Source organism: Spea bombifrons, chromosome 1, assembly GCF_027358695.1.
Source record: "Spea bombifrons isolate aSpeBom1 chromosome 1, aSpeBom1.2.pri, whole genome shotgun sequence".
Classification (NCBI taxonomy): Eukaryota; Metazoa; Chordata; class Amphibia; order Anura; family Pelobatidae; genus Spea; species Spea bombifrons.
The window spans coordinates 162,691,224-162,717,261 of NC_071087.1; the positions used below are offsets into that span (position 1 = coordinate 162,691,224).

Below are 26,038 nucleotides of genomic sequence, written 5' to 3' on the forward strand. Positions count from 1 at the left end.
CCTCTTTTTAACCCCTGTTTGTCTGAATAACTCATTTCACTCCCATTCTTGCCCGGAACCGGTTCCTGTAAGAAAGTCCGGTGTCTCAGCTCGCCGGCCGCGTCCTCGGCTTCTGTTATATTAATTAAATTGTACAGCGCCACGGAACATGTTGGAATAAATAGGAACCGCGTTATAAAAGGTATACTTCATATTTAAAATCCGTGTTTACAGACTCTGCGCATGCAGCTTCTTCGCCTGATTCCTGCACCGGTTATACGAAGTTCTCAGCCGCCTGGGAAGCGGGATTCTGATGCATTGTGGGAAATATGGGTTCGTGGAATGGAGTTATCTCACCGCCTTTCCATCTTATTACCGTGACGTGTAATATATATATATATATATATATATATATATATATATATATATATAAAAAGGCTAAGAATAGATGTGCCGGGACGTGCCGGCGCTCCGTATGGGGGATAATGTGCCGGATAATTAAGTATGCAGCGTCAGGGGATGGCCGGTCACGTCTCTGCTTGTACCGGGCACGTCGGCAACGAAACTGCCGGATCCCAACACGTTTTCTGTAATTATTTGCAGCTGTCAATCATTTCGAGGTCCCACAGAACTCTTTATTCCCTGCCCCCCCATAAACATCTAAACTTACTGGGGACCAAAGCTCTGACCACATCTTCCACTTGGTGGGGGGCGGTTGGGTATAAAGAGACAGTAAGGGCTCCCATTGACTTCAATGTTTTCCGGCCATTGATTGGTGGCGCCGTAATCCACTACTTCAGTCATTCAGACCCCGGACTTCAGACTAGGGGCCCCAGTATCAGCGTGTGGCCCTAGCTGGCTGGGGGGAGCTCATTGCATGCTGTAAGGGGGGGGGGTGTATGTATGTATGTGTATGTATGTATGTATGTGTGTATATATATATATATATAATAAATCCTTGCTACAGGTTTGGATGTTGGATTTGTTTAGAAAGCCCCCGGGCCAAACTGCAGCTTCCCGGAATGTATTTTTAATGACGAGTAAGCAGAGTAAATACAGATGCGGTTTGGCCGGGCAGCGGGTCGCCCGGCGGGTGCAGGATGCCAGGATAGGCAGGATAAAAAAAAACACACAAAGGGTGATCGCCGAAGGGTTAAACGGTGCAGGAAATCAAATATTTGCCCAACGCGACAGACGGCGTCCGCGTGAGATGAAACGCTCGGAGCTCGCCGCGGCCGCCGGATACACGCTTTACTGCGTGCGGACCCTCCGGGTTCCCACCGTGTACCCCATGGAAGTGCATGGCGGGGGGGTGGGTTTCTGCAGAATAGGCACCTTTTGCCCCAACAATGACAATTTACCTCCAGTCTGAGCGCATAGAAAAGGGGGGGCGCGGGGGGTGTAGGTAGAATGTTTGCTGGGTATGAGGGTATCGCAGGGTTCTACTGCCCTAAAACCCCCGATAATGTGTATAGAAACAGCGGGGAACGGCTTTATAAATTAAACTTGGTTACATCATCTATTGGGATTTCCAGAAACGCATATAAAGAGTTAAACCCAGTCCTTTAGTCCTAATTTAGGGTTTGACGCGGGTCACCTGACCCTCGGTTTACGGCTTTGTTTGTTTCATTTTCTGTTCTGTGAAGGTGCGGCTGGTCCCCGGGACGATGCGCCGTTTCATTTTTGATGGAAACCGTTTTTTGCAATCGTGTTTTCTCGCTTTCTTTACTTTCTGTGACATTATGATCAATTCTTTACTTATTTATACAATAAATGGGGGATTTATTTAAATATATATATTTCTTGAGTAACTCATACTGGTTCCAATTTTTTTTGTTTAAATATTTGACTAATCTCACGTTCTTAATCTTCAGAGCGCAGGGATTGGGGTTTTATACAACTTTTTTTTTTTTTTTTTTTTTTAATCATTTTTGTGCTTTTCTTGCTATTGCTCTATATACAGACTAATCGGTTATTTACATCAAACGAATCCAGAGTGTGAAATTTGTAACAAAGCTGCAAAAGAGATGTTTACATAGTAATGAATTCTACGAGACGTTACATACTTTAGGAACATTTTATGTGGGATGTGTCCAGAAGCTCTTTATTTTTTAACTTTTTCCTTTTTTTTTTCTTTTACAGTTAAAAAGGCCAAACTCCAGGGGCCCCCAGGTGAGATTTCCATTCATTTTATTCCAATTATGTTTCTGGTAAAGCGTCTCCTTCGGACACTAAGGGCCATTATATCCCCTATATTATGTATTATATACTCTACATCCCGTATAACTAATCCCGTCCTTATAACCCGTTATATCCTGTATATTCCTCATATTATATATTATATACTCTCCCCCCGTATAACTAATCCCATCCTTATAACCCGTTATATCCCTGTATATTCCTCATATTATATATTATATATACTCTCCGGCCGTATAACTAATCCCGTCCTTATAACCCGTTATATCCTGTATATTCCTCATATTATATATTATATACTCTCCGGCCCGTATAACTAATCCCGTCCTTATAACCCGTTATATCCTGTATATTCCTCATATTATATATTATATACTCTCCCCCCCCGTATAACTAATCCCGTCCTTATAACCCGTTATATCCTGTATATTCCTCATATTATATATTATATACTCTCCCCCCGTATAACTAATCCCGTCCTTATAACCCGTTATATCCCTGTATATTCCTCATATTATATATTATATACTCTCCTCCCGTATAACTAATCCCGTCCTTATAACCCGTTATATCCCTGTATATTCCTCATATTATATATTATATACTCTCCGGCCGTATAACTAATCCCGTCCTTATAACCCGTTATATCCTGTATATTCCTCATATTATATATTATATACTCTCCCCCCGTATAACTAATCCCGTCCTTATAACCCGTTATATCCCTGTATATTCCTCATATTATATATTATATACTCTCCGGCCGTATAACTAATCCCGTCCTTATAACCCGTTATATATTGTATATTCCTCATATTATATATTATATACTCTCCGGCCGTATAACTAATCCCGTCCTTATAACCCGTTATATCCCTGTATATTCCTCATATTATATATTATATACTCTCCCCCCTGTATAACTAATCCCGTCCTTATAACCCCGTTATATCCCTGTATATTCCTCATATTATATATTATATACTCTCCCCCCGTATAACTAATCCCGTCCTTATAACCCGTTATATCCTGTATATTCCTCATATTATATATTATATACCCTCCGGCCCGTATAACTAATCCCGTCCTTATTGCCCGTTATATCCTGTATATTCCTCATATTATATATTATATACTCTCCGGCCGTATAACTAATCCCGTCCTTATAACCCATTATATCCCTGTATATTCCTCATATTATATATTATATACTCTCCGGCCGTATAACCAATCCCGTCCTTATAACCCGTTATATCCCTGTATATTCCTCATATTATATATTATATACTCTCCCCCCGTATAACTAATCCCGTCCTTATAACCCGTTATATCCCTGTATATTCCTCATATTATATATTATATACTCTCCGGCCTTATAACTAATCCCGTCCTTATAACCCGTTATATCCTGTATATTCCTCATATTATATATTATATACTCTCCCCCCCCGTATAACTAATCCCGTCCTTATAACCCGTTATACCCCTGTATATTCCTCATATTATATATTATATACTCTCCCCCGTATAACTAATCCCGTCCTTATAACCCGTTATATCCCTGTATATTCCTCATATTATATATTATATACTCTCCCGCTGTATAACCAATCCCGTCCTTATAACCCGTTATATCCCTGTATATTCCTCATATTATATATTATATACTCTCCCCCCGTATAACTAATCCCGTCCTTATAACCCGTTATATCCCTGTATATTCCTCATATTATATACTCTCCGGCCGTATAACTAATCCCGTCCTTATAACCCGTTATATCCTGTATATTCCTCATATTATATATTATATACTCTCCGGCCGTATAACTAATCCCGTCCTTATAACCCGTTATATCCTGTATATTCCTCATATTATATATTATATACTCTCCCCCCCGTATAACTAATCCCGTCCTTATAACCCGTTATACCCCTGTATATTCCTCATATTATATATTATATACTCTCCCCCCCGTATAACTAATCCCGTCCTTATAACCCGTTATATCCCTGTATATTCCTCATATTATATATTATATACTCTCCGGCCGTATAACTAATCCCGTCCTTATAACCCGTTATATCCCTGTATATTCCTCATATTATATATTATATACTCTCCCCCGTATAACTAATCCCGTCCTTATAACCCGTTATATCCCTGTATATTCCTCATATTATATATTATATACTCTCCCCCCGTATAACTAATCCCGTCCTTATAACCCGTTATATCCCTGTATATTCCTCATATTATATATTATATACTCTCCATCCGTATAACTAATCCCATCCTTATAACCCGTTATATACTGTATATTCCTCATATTATATATTATATACTCTCCCCCGTATAACTAATCCCGTCCTTTTAACCCGTTATATCCTGTATATTCCTCATATTATATATTATATACTCTCCGGCCGTATAACTAATCCTGTCCTTATAACCCGTTATATCCCTGTATATTCCTCATATTATATATTATATACTCTCCGGCCGTATAACTAATCCCGTCCTTATAACCCGTTATATCCTGTATATTCCTCATATTATATATTATATACTCTCCAGCCGTATAACTAATCCCGTCCTTATAACCCGTTATATCCTGTATATTCCTCATATTATATATTATATACTCTCCGGTCCGTATATAAGGGCATCTATTAGAGTCTGAATGGACGGCGTCTTGTTGTTTGCTCGGTCCTATTAATGAACATGACATCAGAGAGCGGCTGGTGTTGTCCCCGTATGTATTTGTTTGATGACATCATATTCTCTCTAAAGACCCCTTTTTATTGTGTATTTGTTTTTAGTGCGCATTGTCGCGTGTATCATACAATTAACATGTTTAGGATTTTTGGGCTGATATTTTTGGCTTCCAGCTCGCATCAGTAGTCAAAGAGCGGAGTTTAATTTATAATGAAAGCTCCTCCCGGGGGTGCGTCGGCTCGGATATCTCGCTTGTGGCCCCTCGCGGCCCCCGGTCGGTTCCCGTTAGTTACAGGTAGATGTCAGCGGGCTGTGCTGGAGATCGCTGTCTGTCGCGGGAATCCGGAGCTTTTTGTTAATACGATAATCCGAGCCGTTATTCTGCCTTCCTGCCACGGTCTGTTTAACCCTTTGAATGACAAAGGTGTGGCCTGGGGCTTCCTGGATGAAGTGATGAAAGTGCCCCGGTGACGGCAGCTATGGTGCTGAGAGTGCTGAGAGTTATAATCCTGAGACTTCATCGCAGATACCTGCGTGGAAACCCTCGGGTTCATTTACGAAATACTTTAACTCTTACGGTGCCGCACTGGTAGGCTTCAGGTCCGTGTCTGCTAAACGCCTGATGAGACGTGGCGTGAAGATGAACGGATGCCTCCTTTCATGGGTGATGCTTATGAAGAATGTTGGCTGCAGGGCAGCTTTAAGATCGCGGCCGCCCCGCAGGATGCGTGGATTTCCGATCCATCTGCCAGCCGTCCGCTAGGTGCGGGAGCGTGCATGCGCGGGAGCCATCCGGCACGGAGGTTTAGAGAGGATATTTACCCGGTGACCCTTAAAGAGGCTTTTCCTTGACCCTCGGACTATGTTTGGAGCCCAGAGGATACGAGGACAGGAATTCCTCCCCGTACCACGTGTTACCGGCGTGCAAGGAGAGCCTGTGCCCGGCGAGCGCATGTTCTCGTGTGACATCATAACACGCTAACGTCTCGTTACATTGTACAGTGTCGCTGCTCGTGTCATGTTTCTGTATTAAATGTATATTCACTAAATACGTTCCTGACCGGTCGCTCTCACACGCGGCGCCTCAGATTGTCCGGCAAGTCGCTGCCCCGCGGCGTGGAGTCGTTCGCTCCGACGGATCTGCTTTGTGTTTGCGGCGCTTGTGACGTCATTTGGGCTGTCAGTACTGACCTAGAAATACTGAGTTTTGGCGGTTCTGAGAATCTGTATGATTATTCCTCCCCGTTGCGTTATCTATCTTCTGTTGCTAAGTTGCTGACTGTTTCTGATTGGTTCAGGCAGCCTTTATAAGGGGTGGGGGGGATAACTTCAGGGTGGAAGATTAATATAAATTGGCAGTGGTGCATGCGCGGTTAGAACATTGGGTTGTGTTTGATTTTCTCGTATTCCCAGCGCTTGTTTTGCTGGTTTTTGCGTCGTGCTCAGTGAATCTAGCGTGGGGCAAATCTCCTCGGTGGCGCGCAACTACCAACAGCCCCGGGCTGAAAGTCAGACCGAGGTCCTGGCGGATACCCCGTTGGGTCTGGCCGCAGCATTTACATATCCAGTGAATTGGGGGCCATGCTGGAAGGGGATGGAGGGGCGGGATTCCTTGGGTGAGATGCCCTGTGATGTCATATTGTGGGTGGATCCATACATGATGCCATATGCTCAAATGATCTAGTGTGCGACACTATACAGGGGGCCGGTCACTGATTTATCTATACATTATACAGGGGCCGGTCACTGATTTATCTATACATTATACAGGGGCCGGTCACTGATTTATCTATACATTATACAGGGGCCGGTCACTGATTTATCTATACATTATACAGGGGCCGGTCACTGATTTATCTATACATTATACAGGGGCCGGTCACTGATTTATCTATACATTATACAGGGGCCGGTCACTGATTTATCTAGACATTATACAGGGGGCCGGTCACTGATTTATCTAGACATTATACAGGGGGCCGGTCACTGATTTATCTATACATTATACAGGGGCCGGTCACTGATTTATCTAGACATTATACAGGGGGCCGGTCACTGATTTATCTATACATTATACAGGGGCCGGTCACTGATTTATCTATACATTATACAGGGGCCGGCTCACTGATTTATCTATACATTATACAGGGGCCGGTTACTGATTTAACTTTACATTATACAGGGGCCGGCTCACTGATTTATCTATACATTATACAGGGGCCGACTCACTGATTTATGTATACATTATACAGGGGCCGGTCACTGATTTATCTATACATTATACAGGGGGCCGACTCACTGATTTATCTATACATTATACAGGGGGCCGGCTCACTGATTTATCTATACATTATACAGGGGGCCACTCACTGATTTATCTATACATTATACAGGGGCCGGTCACTGATTTTATCTATACATTATACAGGGGGCAGTCACTGATTTATCTATACATTATACAGGGGCCGGCTCGCTGATTTAACTTTACATTATACAGGGGCCGGCTCACTGATTTATCTATACATTATACAGGAGCCGGTTACTGATTTAACTTTACATTATACAGGGGCCGGCTCACTGATTTATCTATACATTATACAGGGGCCGGTCACTGATTTATCTATACATTATACAGGGGCCGGTCACTGATTTTATCTATACATTATACAGGGGGCCGGTCACTGATTTATCTATACATTATACAGGGGGCCGGCTCACTGATTGATCTAGACATTATACAGGGGCCGGTCACTGATTTATCTATACATTATACAGGGGCCGGTCACTGATTTATCTATACATTATACAGGGGCCGGCTCACTGATTTATCTATACATTATACAGGGGGCCGGTCACTGATTTATCTATACATTATACAGGGGCCGGCTCGCTGATTTAACTTTACATTATACAGGGGCCGGTCACTGATTTATCTATACATTATACAGGGGCCGGCTCACTGATTTATCTATACATTATACAGGGGCCGGTTACTGATTTAACTTTACATTATACAGGGGCCGGCTCACTGATTTATCTATACATTATACAGGGGCCGGTTACTGATTTATCTATACATTATACAGGGGCCGGCTCACTGATTTATCTATACATTATACAGGGGGCCGGCTCACCGATTTATCTATACATTATACAGGGGGCCGGCTCACTGATTTATCTATACATTATACAGGGGCCGGTCACTGATTTATCTATACATTATACAGGGGCCGGCTCACTGATTTATCTATACATTATACAGGGGGCCGGCTCACTGATTTATCTATACATTATACAGGGGCCGGTTACTGATTTAACTTTACATTATACAGGGGCCGGCTCACTGATTTATCTATACATTATACAGGGGGCCGCTCACTGATTTATCTATACATTATACAGGGGGCCGGCTCACCGATTTATCTATACATTATACAGGGGCCGGCTCACTGATTTATCTATACATTATACAGGGGGCCCGCTCTGACCCCCCGCTCTCCTCCTCTTCTTTTCGCAGATAAGTATAATACGTACGTGACGTTAAAGGTGCAGAATGTGAAGAGCACGACGGTGACGGTGCGAGGGGACTGTCCCTCCTGGGAGCAGGATTTCATGTTGTAAGTAACTCCATTAATATGACTCTGTGCACGCTTATTGCCCGGCCCCTAGGCAGTTACCCCATACTCCATTATAGAATCAGCCGGCAGATCGGCCCCCGTCTAGTCGTCCGTTTCTCCTGCTGTAAAGAATCAAACCTTAATCAGTCGTTGGTCTCGTCTTAGATTCAGGAGCCGTATGTCTATCCCATGCATGTTTAATACCCTCACTGTATTACCCTCTACCACTTCTGCTGGGAGGCTGCTCCACTTATCAACCACCCTCTCAGTAAAGTAAAACTTCCTTCCATTCCATATAAGCCTCAGACCCTCTAGTTTTAGTTTTTGGCCTCTTGCGCATTCCCTGCACCTTGGTAAATAAATACGGCCTCAGATCTGCCCCGTTTATTGAATGTTTAGCTCAACTGTTGTGCTCTGACGCCCTCCAGTGGGCAGATGTGATAAGTGCCGGCCTTATAATCAATATAATGCAGTAATGGGGGGGGGGCTTAAAGCTTTTTATTATTATTATGATTATTATTATTATTATTATTATTATTATTATTATGATTATTATTATTATTATTATTATTATTATGATTATTTGAAGGTATTGTGTGTTGAGGAAATAGTTTTCAGTTTTCATGAAATCCGCCGCTCCTCGTTTTCAGAGGAAGTTCTTATGGACGGGGCCTGGCTCAGCCCTTTGTCTCTATGCGATACTCTGCTTACTGTCCCGCCCGCCCCATGTATGTTTAATAATAATAATATGCAATGTTTCTGATACTTTGCACCGTTTTTTGTTTTTTTTTTATGTTTTTTCCCCGTAATATAAATGTTTTCATGCAGCTGCATATCAGCCGTTTGTATGATTCTCGCTCTGTTATCTGATCCCCAATCTACTAAACCCCCCGACTCCTTATCATACTGCCTGTGGGGAGCAATAGAATGGCTCGGTCTTAATCACCCAGCTCAGCCCTCAGACTAATGAAAGTATATGGAGGAAGGGACTTCATTAGCATCGCCATAAAGCATCAGCTCAGTGCGGTGTCTGAGCCGGGACAGTCGCTGACAGCGATGGTGGCTCCAGGTCTGTTACTTTGTTACACACGCGTGTCCTTAGAATGTTTATATGAACCCCCGGTGTGAATCGTAGATCCCCGTTTACAGAATTTTATAATTAACACATTCGCTGCCGGAATCTTTGGCCGTCCGCGTATAAACCTGAGGTTATGCCAGAGGCGGTAGGCAGGTTTATGGCGGCCGGAGGGTTAATGTCCTGCATCCTGTTAACCCTTTCCTGTGGTATATTTACAGGTTGTTTCGCCAGTTATACAGCTTCCCCCCCCCCTTTGTTACAATTTTGGTTTAAATTTAAGAATCTAAACCAAACGCCCGGCGGGCTGCTGGCCGACGCCCCTCCCGACGCTCTCCCCCCAATCTCCTGCGCTGTGCGCGGCCGGCCTCTGAAATAAACTTCCCTCCTCTACTTCGTTAAATGTATTTAAATGTTTCTATCACATCCCGTCTCCCTCTCCCAAGTCGCACATATTGATTCTGAAAGGGGAGGAAAAAGCGTCTGTGATAATCGAGCTGCTGGCTGCTTGTAGTAACCGGTCTGCCTGGCTGGAGATTGTATTCCCAACAGAACCGGTTCCCTGTTTCATTATCTTACACATAATGTAAGTAAGCTTTACTTGGTGGATAAACGGAACAGCCTCCCCGCAGAAGTGGTAGAGGGTAATACAGTGAGGGTATTAAACATGCATGGGATAGACATACGGCTCCTGAATCTAAGACGAGACCAACGACTGATTAAGGTTTGAGTCGTTACAGCAGGAGAAGCAGTGACTAGACGGGGGCCGGGTGGGGCCGATCTGCCGGCACGTCCTGGGTTTCTGTCCGGCGGGTGGGAGAGACGTCTTCGTGTTTGCTCCGGATGCAGACTGCGTCGCGCCGTTTACTTTCTTGTGGGAGCCGAGTCGCTGCACAGAGAGCCGGACCCCCCGACGCGGAGAGCCACGGGACGGCTCTGTGATTATATGGAAAGCCCCCCGGTCCCGCTTTACATCGACTCGGCCTCCTTCCCTCCCGCTGAGGCAGTTGCTGCGGCTTTCCCGTCCAGTAGATGATATGTTTAGCGCATCGGGGGTCTCTCTGCGGCTTTATGAGATGCCGGTGGGGGGATTTCCTGGGGTAGTTCTAAGCTCGTCCAATAAACTCTAAATGAGACCGACCACAAAGCTAAACTTCCTGCGTTTAATGAAACGAGTGATGGGAGTGAGCGGACGAGAGGTTTGAGTTCCGATTCTGCCCCTGAGTGGTGACGCTGTCGTTGTGGATGCGGCCCCCCCAGTCGTTGGAGGGACATTGGTGGGGGTCCCGGGTCGAGGTTCTGTATTCCTAGTTAACTGCAGGTGGGGCTCGGCCGGTTGCTGAAAAGTAAGCCCCCTAAGGTGAGGAGGCGGACGGGTCCTCAGGAGCTTCTCCCCGAGTCTCCGCTGGCCACGGCTGGATCTGACGTACGGAACGCGCGAGCCCCCCGACATCCAACGGAAAATCCGAGCGTCGTTCTAATAGAACGCATCTGTGGGGTGAAACGCGTGAGCCGGGGCTCTCTTATTATTATTATTATTATTATTATGCGATTGGCAGCCGAGCGGCGCGTCGGTTCTGGGAATCGTATTTTAGGTGGAATCTTCAGGTTACTTCAATAAAGTTAATAAAAAAAAAACAAAATACACAAACTGTTGTGTTAGTAGAATATTTTCGCAGCGTCATAAGTATCGCCTTTAATAAAGAAATATTACGTTTCCGCTCGCGTCCAACGGTCCTGCTCGGAGTCCGCCCGGTATATATCGCTTTGTCTCGTACGCGCCGTTGAATATGCGTATCGTATGACGCGCTGCCGGGATTGTTGGCGCTATATGAATAAAAGATAATAATAATAATAATAATAATCGGTTTATTTTCTGCACAGCGCCGTTACCTCGGTTCGCCAGCAGGGGGCAGCGCAGCCTCAGTAATCCAGGTTCCGTACGCCGCGGATATTCTCTGCGCTTCTTTCAGTTACTCGGCGGTTCTGATGAAGGTTTTTGGGGCTGACGGTTCGCTCCGCCTTGGTGTCCGGGGGGCCGTCGTCGGTTTCCAGATCTATTAAAACACATTTAACCCTTAATACCCCTCTGGCGCGATGAATTCGGTCCCCGGGGGGATTCAGCTCCGTCCTTGCCGCGGTGGAAAGTCTTATTTGTGTCCGTCTGTCCCTTTGCCTTTCAGCCGCGTCTCCAATGCTTGCTGCCGGTCAGGATAGTTACAGAGACATCCCGCCGGTTGCCTGTGGCCCCCGAGGATCGGCTGGGGCCCGGTGCCCACCTGCTTACCCCGCGATGTGTATTTTATATATAAAACTTTTGCTTATGTATTTTTTATCTGTTTTCTAGTGAAATCAGCCGTCTGGATCTGGGGCTCATCGTGGAAATGTGGAATAAAGGGCTGATTTGGGACACCATGGTGGGCACGGTGTGGATCCCGCTGCAGACCATCCGCCAGGCGGACGAGGTGAGCGACGCATGCAGAACGCGACGGCAAAGACAGGGCGTCCGTATCATACGTGTGCTTCAGAGTGTATGCAGACGTGTGTCGATAACACCAAACACCGTAGACTTTAGGGGTCTGCAAGTAATGTGCGGACCCCGGCGCATCCATGACTGGTCCCCCATAGAACGCCAGCAGATACCGTAGCGCTGCCGATAACATTGAGATGGGCTTTTTAAGATTCGCGCATGGTAAGACGTACTGCTGCAGGAGGAGGCGTGGGGGCTGGTCCTGGGAGCTGACAATCTCTACCCTGCTGTCTGTGGAACCATATGCGTCTTTTATATTTAAACAGCGGCCGGTGCAGCGCAGGGACTGACTCCGGTTCGGGATATCTGCGTTCTGCGCATGCATATCTTCCGCGCCAATTCATTTAAGAAGAGCTGGAGTTTTCCGGCGCGGCGTCGCTGTCCTCTGACTGAAGGTGGATCTGTTTTTTTGCAGTTAAGGTTATTATGAGGTGCAAAGGGATAAAGGTGATGCCGTCTCCATAGCAACGAGTGGAATGTTCCTGCCGAATGCAGCATTATTACCACTTTGCACCGAATTATACTTATTAAACTTATATTTATCAATTGATCAAAACTATTGTTCTTTAACCCCTTCAGTCCCGGGTGGTTTTCATAACCAAGGGACCAAAATATTTGATCTTTTTACTGTGTATTTATCCTCTTTTCCGTATTTACTGAAAAAATAACTTTTTGCAGTGTGGGCATCTCCTGATTACTCTCACACCCCACATAAATATTATGTATTCCAGAGGGCCGGATCCATGCTTTACATATTACCCGATATTACAGATTTTTAATACTATTGACTTAAGGGGTTTGAGGGGAGTGATTTTTAATATAAGAGGCACTTGCCAGTGATGTCATCAGTGGGCTCCCAATGAGTTTTATTTATTTCATTTATATTTAGTTTTTTCTCAAGTTTTTTTGGTTATTTGTTTTGTTTGTTTTTTATTTATTTATTTATTAAATATATTTTTGGAAGGAGGAGATGCTGTTTTTCCCTCCGTCTCGTCCTCCTGATCTGTTTGTGCTGATCACAGAGTGATCAGCAAGCAGGGCTCCAAAGCTCTAAGTCGCAGATTGCAATGATGGAAATCAGCCAGCAGGGGGAGCAATGGGAGAGCCCAACATTGTAAAGAGAGACCCGCTGAGGCTCTCCTGTCCTCAAGTGAACTTCTGGGGGTTGTTTGCAGTGACGCCTACCGGTTGGGTGATCTCCATTCCTTGAATGATGGTGTAGCGGCACTCGCGGCGAGCGCCGTCACACGCAATCAGTTGTCGGGCAGCCAGCAATTCTGGTTTCTGCCGACAGGGGAAAGTCCAGGCTGTCCGTAGATCTCCTGATATTCCTGTCGCTGCAAAAAAGTCAGGACGTACCTGTACGTCCTAGTGGTCTACTTGTCATGGCGGGTGTCGTTACACACATTCAGTGGGCAGGAAACAAGCAATGGGGGGGTCCAGGCTATCGATCTCCCGAGACCCCCTGATTGATTATCGAGCATAAAAAGTTTCACGGCTCCTCTCACTTGCCCCTCTGTAGCCACTAGACGTACGGAGTGACTTTATATACGCAGAACCTTTGGTTTGGTGAACAGGTGGCATCGGTAGGGACTGTAGAGCTGCAGTCAAAGCATTGAGCAGCTATATATATATTATATATATAATATATAATATATATCTCATGCTGTGCCATGCTTCAGGATTAGTTTAGTAAAGTATGCGTAGTTGGCATCCTGGGGTAATGTGTAACTCTGCCGGGAGCCGCACAGACATCTCCGCTCCGTAACCTAAATCCAGTATCTATCCCTCAACAAACCCGGCCGGAACTGCAATTCCTATGATTCCCAGCCAGCCTTTATCTATAACCTGTTCTGTGCGTCTACTCCCAGTGCGGAGAGACGGCTGACCCTGTACGGGGGAGCCCATTCCTGTCAGCTAACACCCCACGGGAGATAGAAACCTGGAACCCGCCGGCAGATCGGCCCCTGACGGCCCCCGTCTAGTCGCTCGTTTCTGCTGCTGTAACGACTCAAACCTTAATCAGTCGTTGGTCTCGTCTTAGATTCAGGAGCCGTATGTCTATCCCATGCATGTTTAATACCCTCACTGTATTACCCTCTACCACTTCTGCTGGGAGGCTGTTCCACTTATTTATTTCTCTTTTGCACAGAGTAGAGGCACAGAAATGGGTTCCTCTTCTCGACCATAGCCGTGGAAATTCACTGTCTGGTAGCGCGGGATGGCTCCTGGAATAACGTTATTTCTCGTGTGTTTTCAGGAGGGTCCCGGAGAATGGGTGGCTCTGGAGTCCGAGGTCTTGATGAAAGACGATGAGATTTGCGGCACCAGGAATCCCACCGATCACCGGATTTTGCTGGACGCCCGCTTTGAGTCGCCCTTCGGTGAGTCTCCGCGTCGTTTGCTGATTGTTACGGTGGGTTCTAGAGTCCCGCGGACTTCACTTCTTTCTCTTTATCCTTCATTCGTTTCCTGGTGGGGTCGCGGTGAGACCCCCGATGTCACACTTTGTTGGGGTAAATATGTGAATAGACGGCGGCCAAAACCTCTCTGAAATGAAACTGCCTAACAATCCACCCCGATTAAATGGAACCTGATTCAGCAGGTAAATGGTTAATTTTACTGCTGGCGACCGACCGACCGACCAACCAATGGGCTCTGAAGGCGAGCAGGTGGGAGCCATGATGTGCCAGGCCTTCCCTAATAGCCCCCTTGGTTCTGGGGCCCTGGGCTATGGAGGGTTAATCGCCACATGATTCTGTTTTGCTTACCTTTCTAGATTGTAAACTCTTCTGGGCAGGCATATGATGCACTACTTGCTGTACAGCGCTACCCAATATGATGGCGCTACATTAATCCCTAAACACAATGTGACCGACCCGGAGTCCTCCCAGCGCAGGTGGCTGGAACGCGGTTCGAAACAGGGGTTAAACCGAAAATAACCTGGCCGGCGGCGTCCTCGTCCCGCGAGGGGATCGGCTCTGACAGCAGGGGGGCCGCTGAGAGACAGGCGCCTGATCTCATGTAACGACCTCGGCCGATAATGACTTCCTTCCTCCGCTCCCACGGGGGATGTATGATGTCACTCGCACTCCGACGGATGAAAGCTGTCACCGACAGATCACCTGTCATGAAAGGCCCTGGACTCTGGATATGTAACAGCCCGACACACAGGCACATATACTATGAATGTACGAGGGCCGCTTTACGTGTGTAGCATACATAATCCGCTTAACTTCATCTTCCTGGGGTCTGCAGGATTATTCCTCCCCATTAAGCTATCGCCTCCTTATTGTTAAGTTGCTGATTGGCACAGGCAGCTTTTGTCAGCGCAGAAAGACGAATTCGGGAAATGCTGACTCTGCCACGAGCTGCCACCCATCTCCGAGATCAAACCTGTGTCAAAAATAATTGCATTGTGATCCAGGAAAGCGCCGGCTGCGGGGGAGGGGAACAGAGGGAGACGAGCGTCATGTGACCAACGTATCATTATTTTCATTTAAATATCCCTGGAAAGGTGAAAATATGGAGTTTGGTTACATTTACACTTTTATCGTCCGCCTTTTCTGTTTTTATAATTTGTTTCATTCCACGAAATCTTTGCGTTTCTTTACTTCTCTCTCTGTTTGCGGGGTATGAGGGGATCGCAGGGTTCTACTGCCCTAAAAGCCCCGATAATGTGTATAGAAACCGCTTTATAAACCCCATTATTCTTCTACTTCTTAAAGCCCCACCCAGTTACATGAATTACCCCGCCCACAGCCACGCCTCCAACCACACCCCTAAAACAAAAAAGCTTTCAGGCCCCTCATGTGCTTTAATCGGAACGCTTTTCCTGCCACTAATTGGCTGTTTCAAGCTTCCAATCAGTGGCAAGAATCATTAGACCATATAAGAGAAGAGCAGCTGCTGCAGCAGTAGGGCAGCAGCTTCCAGCTCAGGTAAGGGTTTTTTTGTTTTGTTTTGTTTTTAATATTAAAGTCCTAACAGAGGGTGAGGGTCACTCACAGAGTACTTTAATATTAACTCTTCTGTAGCGAGGGTGTCGGGGGCACGAAACTGTCCGTTTAAAGGGACACTGCTGGCAGCGCATGCACTTTAACCCCTTCAGTCCCCTATGGACGTACCGGTACGTCCAAAAAACGCATCCCATGAATCCCCTATGGACGTACCGGTACGTCCTGCCCTTCTTGCAGCGGAAGGGACACTGCTGAGCAAAGGAAGATGGTTGGATAATGCTGGCTCTGCCACCTCATGCCGCGGGGCTTCTCTAAACTTCTCTAAAACAATTACAACAAAAAAGGCAATTTTAATAAATTCAGACTAAAAACTATAACTGCGACAGAACTTCTCACCAATACAGCCCGATGTTTCCTACTCTTATTTCATTCATTTTTTGTGTTACTGCTGGGCTGGCCTTTTTCCTCCCCACGCTCTGCGGTGTATGCGGTGTGTACAGGTAACGGTTCCTGCTTGTCGCGTTTCTCTCCAGGTGCAGGCGGTTGCCGGCGGTGTACCGGAGGCTGGCGGTATGTCGGGGTTCGGCGTGTGTTCGGTGTGTGTTTGGCGTGTGTTTGGCGTGTGCTGCTGTGGCCCGATGTGCACGGAGTTTGACTTAAACACCGGGGGTTACGTTCAAAGAGCCAATTCTGACGCCAAAAAATAACTTTCCCTTGGTTACCGTGGCGATTGCACCAGATTGACTCTCTATGCAATACCACGTTCTGCATGCTTGCATTCGGGTAGCGGGGGGGGGGGGATCTCTCCTGGAAACATTGTGTCGCCTCCTGTTTGGAGTGGGGATGATTTATTATTCCGAAGCGCAGGTTCTGGAGCCGGTTCCGTGAGTAAGCGCGTGGTTTTGGTTCGGTTGGAATATGTTTTGTGTTCCGGGACAGTCGTCTCTTCTTGCCGCTGTCTGCCGTGGCCCTGCGCGCCGGGGAGTCTCCGCGGTATAGGAATTGCCGTTTCTTGCCCCGTATTCGGCGCGTTACTCCGTTACTCCGGTGTGACGTCTGTTTCTGTTCCGCAGATCTCCCGGAGGAGGAGGCGAGGTACTGGACCCGGAACCTGGAGCGCATTAATTCCCGGGGAGACGCTGGAGAGGTGAGTGCGGTTATCGGCGGCCGGCGGTCAGCGGCGTGACAATCCCCACCGGGAGTTGCGCTGTTACAGCGTCCCTTTCTGCCGGGGGGGAATAAAGGAAGCCGCTGTCTGTACCGGTGGGAGATGTGGACGCGGCCCGTGTCTCTCTCACCGCGAGTCCACGACTCCCATCACCCTCAGCCGGAGCCTGCAGAGTATTATATTAAAGCGAATCTCATTAATGAAAAGTCTGATTACTCGGCTTCCGCTTGCTATGAATGATCTGAAATTACCGATCACCCCGCGGTAAGCCGAGGAAACTCAGCAGTCTCTCTTCCCTCTCTCTCTGTTTCTCTCTTCCCTCTCAAAACTTTTTTCTATCTTTTTCTTTCTCTCTTCCTACCTCCCTCTCCAAGCCCCCCCTCTCTCCTTTTCTTTGTTTGTCTTTTCCCTCCCTCTCTCCCTCTCTCCCCAAAAACTAAAATTACAGAGCGGCTCCTGGCGCAGGGTGACCGCGAGCAGGGCCACCGTCAGACACCAAGGGACGCGGTCCAGACCTAAAGACAGGGATCCCCCGCACTCAGCCTAAATCCCCAGAAAGGCTACCGGCCCGGACATAGATAGCAAGCCACGAGGGCCAATGACCGAGTCCAGTGACAGATCAGGGAGTCTGCGACCCGCTGCCCGTTACCCTCTGATGCCAGCCCTGACCCCAGGGGCGTGACGATGGCGTTTCCGTGATAGGTTTCCTCGAAATCATTGTCAAAATTGTTCAGAAATAGCAAATTCCCAAAGAGCCCTTTGCTCTGCTGAGGATGATGGGAGTTGTAGCTCGCTGATAGCCGGAGAGCCCCGTTTTGCCGGAATAAATCCCGTATGGTTGTGTTTTTTGTAAACGCCGCTCTTTGTTTTTCAGTTTCCCTTCGCCGAGGACGTTCAGAGGACGCCGTTACCGGTTGCTGCCTCCCAGTGCTGTAAGTGACGGGGCCGGTGCGAGCGTCCGCCGTTACCCGGCGCGTTTCTGGCCGGTTATACCATTCCAGCGGCCTTTTCCGTTCCGTAATACTGTTTTTTTGTTTTCTTTCCATGTTTACAATGATTTTCTTTATAAAGGGGGTGCAAGAGGCTATTTTTGATGGGAAATTTATTTAAAATCAGATTTTTCATAAATTGTCTGATTTCTGGGAAAAAGTCCGTAAATATTCCCAGACGGGTCTGCCTTTTCTGTTTTAAGCATACATGCTTGGGTGGGGTGTTTGGCTGAGTGTGTTGGGAGTCCTTGGACCCTAAACTGTCTCGGGGGGGTTAATTGCGTGAATCTGTGCTATCTGTAGGACTTCGTATCTTAATGGCAGGCGGACCGCGGCCTCCGTCCTACAGCCGGGTGCAGCCTGTAAGCCTCGTTCGCCTGTGTTCCAAAATTACAATTACAACTTTACGGCAACCAATGGGGTGGGCAATGCCCGGGTCTTAAAGGGTTAACGTGTAAGTGCAGGGCTCCGCTAACGAGGTGGAAGTGGAGCAGCTGGGGTAAGGTGCCGCTTTACCGCTAGATTAGCCCTGATCACGCGGCGCTGCCCATCGGGCCGGATCGCTCCCTGATTTCACATCGTCGGCTAAAACGTCTTCGCTTCGTCATTTCTTAGAAATAGGAGAATTTTTGAGTCCTCGAAACCTATTTTTTGTGCTTTTCTCTTTTTTTCTTTAAGACTGCAAAGTTAAATGCTCCTTTCCCATTGTTGTTTCCATGGCGACTGCTCCACTTTTAGAATGTTGCATCAGGAGTGTTCTTTGTAAGCGTAATATCTGCATGCGAGACGTTGGGCTGTAATCCACGACATTCCACCCCAAAAAACTGTGAATAGTTTAGAGGTTCGGTCACCTGGGGATAACGTAACGCCCGACCATCTCGCTGCTCATCATCGCTTCTCGGAAACGCTGCACCGGCTCTAAAAATACCCGCTGGTTAACGATCCGATTTGTTAAAGCGAGCAGATGAAGCGCTAATAAAAAAAAAAAGACCCTCCTCCGATTTGCAAATTATGTATTCCGTGACAAACGGGGAAAACTATACCTTGGGTGACATCGTAATTAAGAGAGTGATGTCGTAATTGAGGAGACAGATGGCAGCTTTGCCGGGTGATAAAACCATGTTATTACCAGGGCTGGGATCCTGTTGTCATGGAGAGAATGAACCATTTCTGGGCTATTTATTGCTGCCACCGGGAAGCAGGAGACAGATCATTAAAAAAAGGGTTAATTAGAATATAATTATTTGATGGTTTGAACTTCTTTCACGAGGCGAGCGGCGAGGAAGCAGATGCAAGCGAGAGAAAAAGGTTATCGGGAAGCGAAGAGCCGACTTTGGCTGGATAGAGGAGCTGCGCATGTGCCGGTGGCGGGAATGCGCTGCATTGAAGACCCTTTAAGACGGATGTGGCGTACGGGGCGACATCTCGAGCGCCAGGCAGACAGCGTCTGGACAAACCCTTAAACACGTTCCGCTCTCCACGGGGAGAAGAAGCTGCATCTCCCTGCGGAGAGCTGAAGCTTCTCTTGGTGGCCAGGCTGGCATCGTAGACGTTCGTTAGCGGGGTCTTCAGAAGCCCACCATTCTTGCCAGGAACTTTGTATCAAAGATGGCAAACTCATGGGCAAGCAGTAGATCTCATCAAACGATGAGGAGGACCTTGCTCAAAGAGCTGACAATCTAGGAGAATTTAACCCGCCCGGGAGAATTCTCGATATACCGGTGCCGGGAAGTCTTGGTGTTATCTGGACTTTAATCCGTTGTGTTGATTTATATATTTTTGTTGCATTTTTATATATATATGAAGGTGGGGGGGGGGGTCCTCGGGTTAAAGGGACAGTTTAATGTCTGACGCCCCTTCTATAGAAGAAAGGAACTCCAACGGCCTGAGGCTGCAGCGCTGCAGGAGCCCCCATGCGTTTGCTAGGAGGGGGCACCCCGCATCCATCATACGCATTAAAGTGTAAATGAATGCGGTTCGGAGCCACCAAGGGATTTATCGCGGACTCCGGAGCATCCCGACGAAGCCGCGCAAGAAACGGAAGCTGAGCGTAAGCGGTTCCGGCCGTCGATCGTTCATCTGCAGCCGGTGCGTGGAATGAATGCTCCGGGGCCGGCGGAGACGCGGTTTGGAAGGATTTCACTTTATAGGAAGGAGGTTTTCAGGAGGTGGAATCTCCAAGATGCCGGGAGCCGGAGGGTCAAACGAACAAAAATGGGGGTCTGCCGGGAACCGGGAGCCAAACAAAGTTCTGAAAACTTATTTATATATATATTTTGTTTTTTTCCCCAGACAGTTGCTACGGTAATCTGTCCAATCAGATGAAACATTCCATTGGTTGTCATGGTTATAAGACATTTGACAGCAATTCAGCCCATCTAGACTCAGCGTTTTTTAAACTTTGCCGGGGCCAATCGCATAGCGCCGGGGGCCAATCGCATAGCCCCGGGCGCCAATCACATAGCACCGGGGGCCAACCGCATAGCCCCGAGCGCCAACCGCATAGCCCCGGGCGCCAATCGCATAGCCCCGGGGGCCAATCGCACAGCGCTGGGGCAACATTGTAAACGTGGAGCGATGACCGGAAGCTTTCCATTCGTTGTTACTTTATATCTAACCCGCAATGTGTCAGAATCTCCTAATCAGCAAATCAAACCCCAAAAACTTAAACGCACCGGTTCTCCACCGGTTCTCCCTGCCCGTGTGCCGACGTCTTCTCCACCGTATGGCGCGTTTCAATGTGGCTGGCGTGTTAGCGTGTGCTTTATATGTAGCTCATGGTGCACAGGCATGTTCTGCCCTCCGCACCTTACAGTTTCTGAACGTTACTTTAGTTGCCGTAGAAACTGACCCATTAATTACCATTATTCTTATTATTTTACTTTTATTAACCCGTTACGTGTATTGACCCTGTGGATGTCAGAAGGACGCGGTCTGCTTTCAATTCTGTTCAATTCAATATGGCTTTTTAATGGTTAAATGATATTATTTGGAGAAGACGAGTCGGATTTGTAGTTTTTCGGCATCTGCCGGAAGGAAAGCCTTAACATTGGGAGTTTGTCCGCGTAACGGGCGCCGGGTGTTTCTGTTGCCATGGAGACTGGATAACTAGGTTTTTCGCGGCTTTGCGATATTCCCGCTTTAAAGTCTGTTTTGCTTGTTTTCTTCCCCATTCCGCTGTCCGTATAGATCTATTATTTCATTAAGAGGAAGGGCGCGGCGCATGCCCTGCGTTCCGAAATCTCCTGCATCGCCGCATCTAATGGGACGGGGTGGCAGACGTGTTTGCTATTTATTATGTGTCGATAAATGATATATTATATATTTTATTTATGTGTATATATATATATAATATAATATGTATGTATCTTTTATCCATTATATATGTATATTATATATATGTGTGTGTGTGTGTGTGTATATCTATATATATTATACACACATTATATGATATATATGGATATGTCCAAAGCCGTAGAAGTAACAAAGCTCAGCCCGTGCTGCTATACCCGGGGCTTTGATACGATCATCTCGCTCTAAGCTCCCCCAACAACCGCTCACCCCTCTGCAATTAAAGGGTTAAATGGGCTTTAACAGTTAAACAGCTTCCTGAGTCCTTTTCTGTTTCCATTAAATACTACGAGCCCCATCATACCCCACGATTTATCCGGCTAAGAATGCTGGGAGTTATAGTCGGGTTAAAGTTGGAGAACCTCTAGAATGTCGCGTTATTCTGTAAAAAGAATGTTCCGGTTACATTGTTTGTTGTTTGTTGTTTTTTTTGCAGGAAAGAATAAATTCCGTTTTTTTGTCCTTCAGCTTCACGCGCCGTCAAATTGCTTACTTTCTCCAAACTTGCCAAAAATGATGTTTTAAACTTCTTTTGGGGTCCATGCCGGAAAATGCACGTCTTGCTATAAGTACTGCTTTGGGCATTCTAAGCGGGGCCAGGCGCGTCCCTTAATCACTAAATGATTATTATTATTTGGTAAACGTGATGTTCTCCTGCGGCTGTTTGTTTCCGATGCTTTGCGATATTTCTCTTCCTCCCAGCAGCCGTTGTGTTTTGCGTGCCGTGCGTTAGCGACACCGGGTGCGAGACTCGCACCGTTCATCATTTATGCTGAATTTTTCTTTTTCCCCTTTATTGCTCGCCGCCGTATCTATTCCCCAGGCGACTGGAGTTATTTCGGATGGGGAGAGAATCAGAGTATGTAACCGTTCCCCCTCCTGCTGCATGCTTCATGGTGATACAGCGTGTGGATATTCATGCATACAGGTTTACGGCTTCATCCCCTTCCTAAAACATCTGGAGCATAAATGACCAATTCCCTCAGAGATAATAGTCTTAAGATAGCACTCTATGCAATAACACCCCCCCAGGGCGGTATACAGTAATATAAACGTCCAACACGGTATACAGTAATATAACCCCCCAGGGCAGTATACAGTAATATAACCCCCCAGGGCGGTATACGGTAATATAACCCCCAGCGCGGTATAGAATAGTATCCCCCCCCCAGCGCGGTATAGAATAGTATCCCCCCCCCAGCGCGGTATAGAATAGTATCCCCCCCCCAGCGCGGTATAGAATAGTATCCCCTCCCCCCAGCGTGGTATAGAATAGTATCCCCACCCCAGCGCGGTATAGAATAGTACCCCCCCCTGCGGTATAGAATAGTATCCCCCCCCCCGCGGTATAAAATAGTATCCCCCCCCAGCGCGGTATAGAATAGTATCCCCCCCAGCGCCGTATAGAATAGTATCCCCTCCCCCCAGCGCGGTATAGAATAGTATCCCCTCCCCCCAGCGCGGTATAGAATAGTATCCCCTCCCCCCAGCGCGGTATAGAATAGTATCCCCCCCCCAGCACGGTATAGAATAGTATCCCCCCCAGCGCGGTATAGAATAGTATCCCCCCCCAGCGCGGTATAGAATAGTATCCCCCCCCAGCGCGGTATAGAATAGTATCCCCCCCCAAGCGCGGTATAGAATAGTATCCCCCCCAAGCGCGGTATAGAATAGTATCCCCCCCCCAGCGCGGTATAGAATAGTATCCCTTCCCCCCAGCGCGGTATAGAATAGTATCCCTTCCCCCCAGCGCGGTATAGAATAGTATCCCTTCCCCCCAGCGCGGTATAGAATAGTATCCCCCCCCCAGCGCGGTATAGAATAGTATCCCCCCCCCAGCGCGGTATAGAATAGTATCCCCCCCCCAAGCGCGGTATAGAATAGTATCCCTTCCCCCCGGCACGGTATAGAATAGTATCCCCTCCCCCCGGCGCCGTATAGAATAGTATCCCCTCCCCCCAGCACGGTATAGAATAGTATCCCCCCCAGCGCGGTATAGAATAGTTCCCCCCCAGCGCGGTATAGAATAGTACCCCCCCAGCGCGGTATAGAATAGTATCCCCCCCCAGCGCGGTATAGAATAGTATCCCCCCCCAGCGCGGTATAGAATAGTATCCCCTTCTCCCTGCGCGGTATAGAATAGTATACCCCCCCAGCGCGGTATAGGATAGTATCCCCTCCCCCCAGCGCGGTAAAGAATAGTATCCCCTCCCCCCAGCACGGTATAGAATAGTATCCCCCCCCCCAGCGCGGTATAGAATAGTATCCCCTTCTCTCTGCGCGGTATAGAATAGTATCCCTCCCCCCCCAGCGCGGTATAGAATAGTACCCCCCCCCCAGCGCGGTATAGAATAGTACCCCCCCCAGCGCGGTATAGAATAGTATCCCCCCCCCAGCGCGGTATAGAATAGTATCCCCTCCTCCCTGCGCGGTATAGAATAGTATCCCCCCCAGCGCGGTATAGAATAGTATCCCCTCCCCCCAGCGCGGTATAGAATAGTATCCCCCCCCCAGCGCGGTATAGAATAGTATCCCCTCCCCCCAGCGCGGTATAGAATAGTATCCCCTCCCCCCAGCGCGGTATAGAATAGTATCCCCCCTGGCACGGTATAGAATAGTATCCCCCCCCTCCCCGGCACGGTATAGAATAGTATCCCCTCCCCCCAGCGCGGTATAGAATAGTATCCCCTCCCCCCAGCGCGGTATAGAATAGTATCCCCCCTGGCACGGTATAGAATAGTATCCCCTCCCCCCAGCGCGGTATAGAATAGTATCCCCTCCCCCCAGCGCGGTATAGAATAGTATCCCCTCCCCCCAGCGCGGTATAGAATAGTATCCCCCCTGGCACGGTATAGAATAGTATCCCCCCCCGGCACGGTATAGAATAGTATCCCCTCCCCCCAGCGCGGTATAGAATAGTATCCCCCCTGGCACGGTATAGAATAGTATCCCCTCCCCCCCGGCACGGTATAGAATAGTATCCCCCCCCCCCCCGGCGCGGTATAGAATAGTATCCCCCCCCCGGCGTGGTATAGAATAGTATCCCCCCCCCGGCACGGTATAGAATAGGATCCCCTTCAGAGAATTATTTCTCATCTAATACAGATCCCTGCTTGAACATCGGGGAATCAGCCGGAACTTGAATTTTGCAGGGAGAGGGAGTTCTCGATTAACGATCTGGAATTGTTAGGATTGTCTGCTTTGGGGTTCCAGTTGTTCCGAGTTCTCCGTATCTTCTGCAGTTTACTAAAAACCCAACGCTTGGCTCTACTCATCGCACATCCGTGACATCGGTGACATCCGTGGCATGTAACAAATCCTTGTGCCCCGGCTGTTCCAAGCTTACGAGTTACCAAAAATCCGGGTATAAAAAGCCCCGACCTGGATACGGATGGCGGAAGGATGCGTATATATTTCAGTATGCGGTAAATAAATAAATAAAATGTTATTTGTTCGTTGTGGGAAGAGAGACTTTCTTGCTGCTCGATCTGTGCCGTCCGCCTCGTACTCCCGATGTCGGAGGATCAGGAAACCTATTGATTTCCGGAGCGACGGCTCGAGCCCGGGGGATAAATCCAGCAGAGTTTCTCCGTAATAGAAAATGACATCTGATTTCTGCCGGGAATTAAACCGACCGCCGGCCTGGAGAGCAGAGCCCGGACTCCTCCAAACCGCTCATAATAGAATTACAGCCGGGATACGATCGCCGGATCCTGACGAGAGAGAGCTTTCATGTCAAAACTTAAATTAAAGCAGCATGCTGCCGCGCCGGCCATTTAATAGTTAAAGAGACGTCATGTGACGGTCTCTCTTTTCAGTTTTGTGATAAATCCCCTTAAATCTTCCTTTCTTGCTAATGCTGCGATTAAATTTAAAATAAATAATAATTCCTATAGTTTGATGGGGTTATGATTGTCCTCATAATAGGGCAGTAATAGAGCCAGAAAAGGACTTGCCCGTGAATTTAGTATTTGATGCTAAACATTATGACTCACCAAATTTATTAGGTGGTAGATAAGTGGAATAACCTCCCGGCAGAGGTGGTAGAGGGTAATACAGTGAGGGGATTAAACATGCATGGGATAGACATACGGCTCCTGAATCTAAGACGAGACCAACGACTGATTAAGGTTTGAGTCGTTACAGCAGGAAAAAAGGCAGACTAGACGGGGGCCGGATGGGGCCGATCTGCCGGCAAATTCTGTTTCTAGGTTCTTCACCCAGTAATAAAGTGTATGCATGAATATCCCATGTGATCACAGAGACGCGCATGCTGCATTGGTTCTGCGGAAATACCCTCAGGATTTGTTTCGTATAAAGATGTCGCCGGTACCTTTTAAATGATCTGTGGCTTGGTGACCCCCCCCCATCCCTCACAGAGAGAGTAATAGGATTTTCCTTTTCCAAAAGACATAGGGTTGCTTCATGTGGTGCTGGCGTTATTGCCGATACTGC

The 26,038-nt window shown here is 47.4% G+C and overlaps 1 protein-coding gene across 3 annotated transcripts in view; it reads left to right on the plus strand.

The window, feature by feature from the left end:
* Positions 1-26,038, plus strand: part of UNC13B (unc-13 homolog B) — a 121,150-nt gene that overhangs the window by 16,823 nt on the left and 78,289 nt on the right. For all 3 annotated transcript variants that reach the window (XM_053448431.1, XM_053448412.1, XM_053448422.1), the window contains exons 2-7: positions 2,122-2,151; positions 8,412-8,511; positions 11,934-12,051; positions 14,377-14,500; positions 17,149-17,222; positions 18,118-18,175. In XM_053448431.1, the coding sequence (XP_053304406.1) occupies positions 2,122-2,151; positions 8,412-8,511; positions 11,934-12,051; positions 14,377-14,500; positions 17,149-17,222; positions 18,118-18,175 (504 nt within the window). The remainder of the gene's footprint in view (positions 1-2,121; positions 2,152-8,411; positions 8,512-11,933; positions 12,052-14,376; positions 14,501-17,148; positions 17,223-18,117; positions 18,176-26,038) is intronic.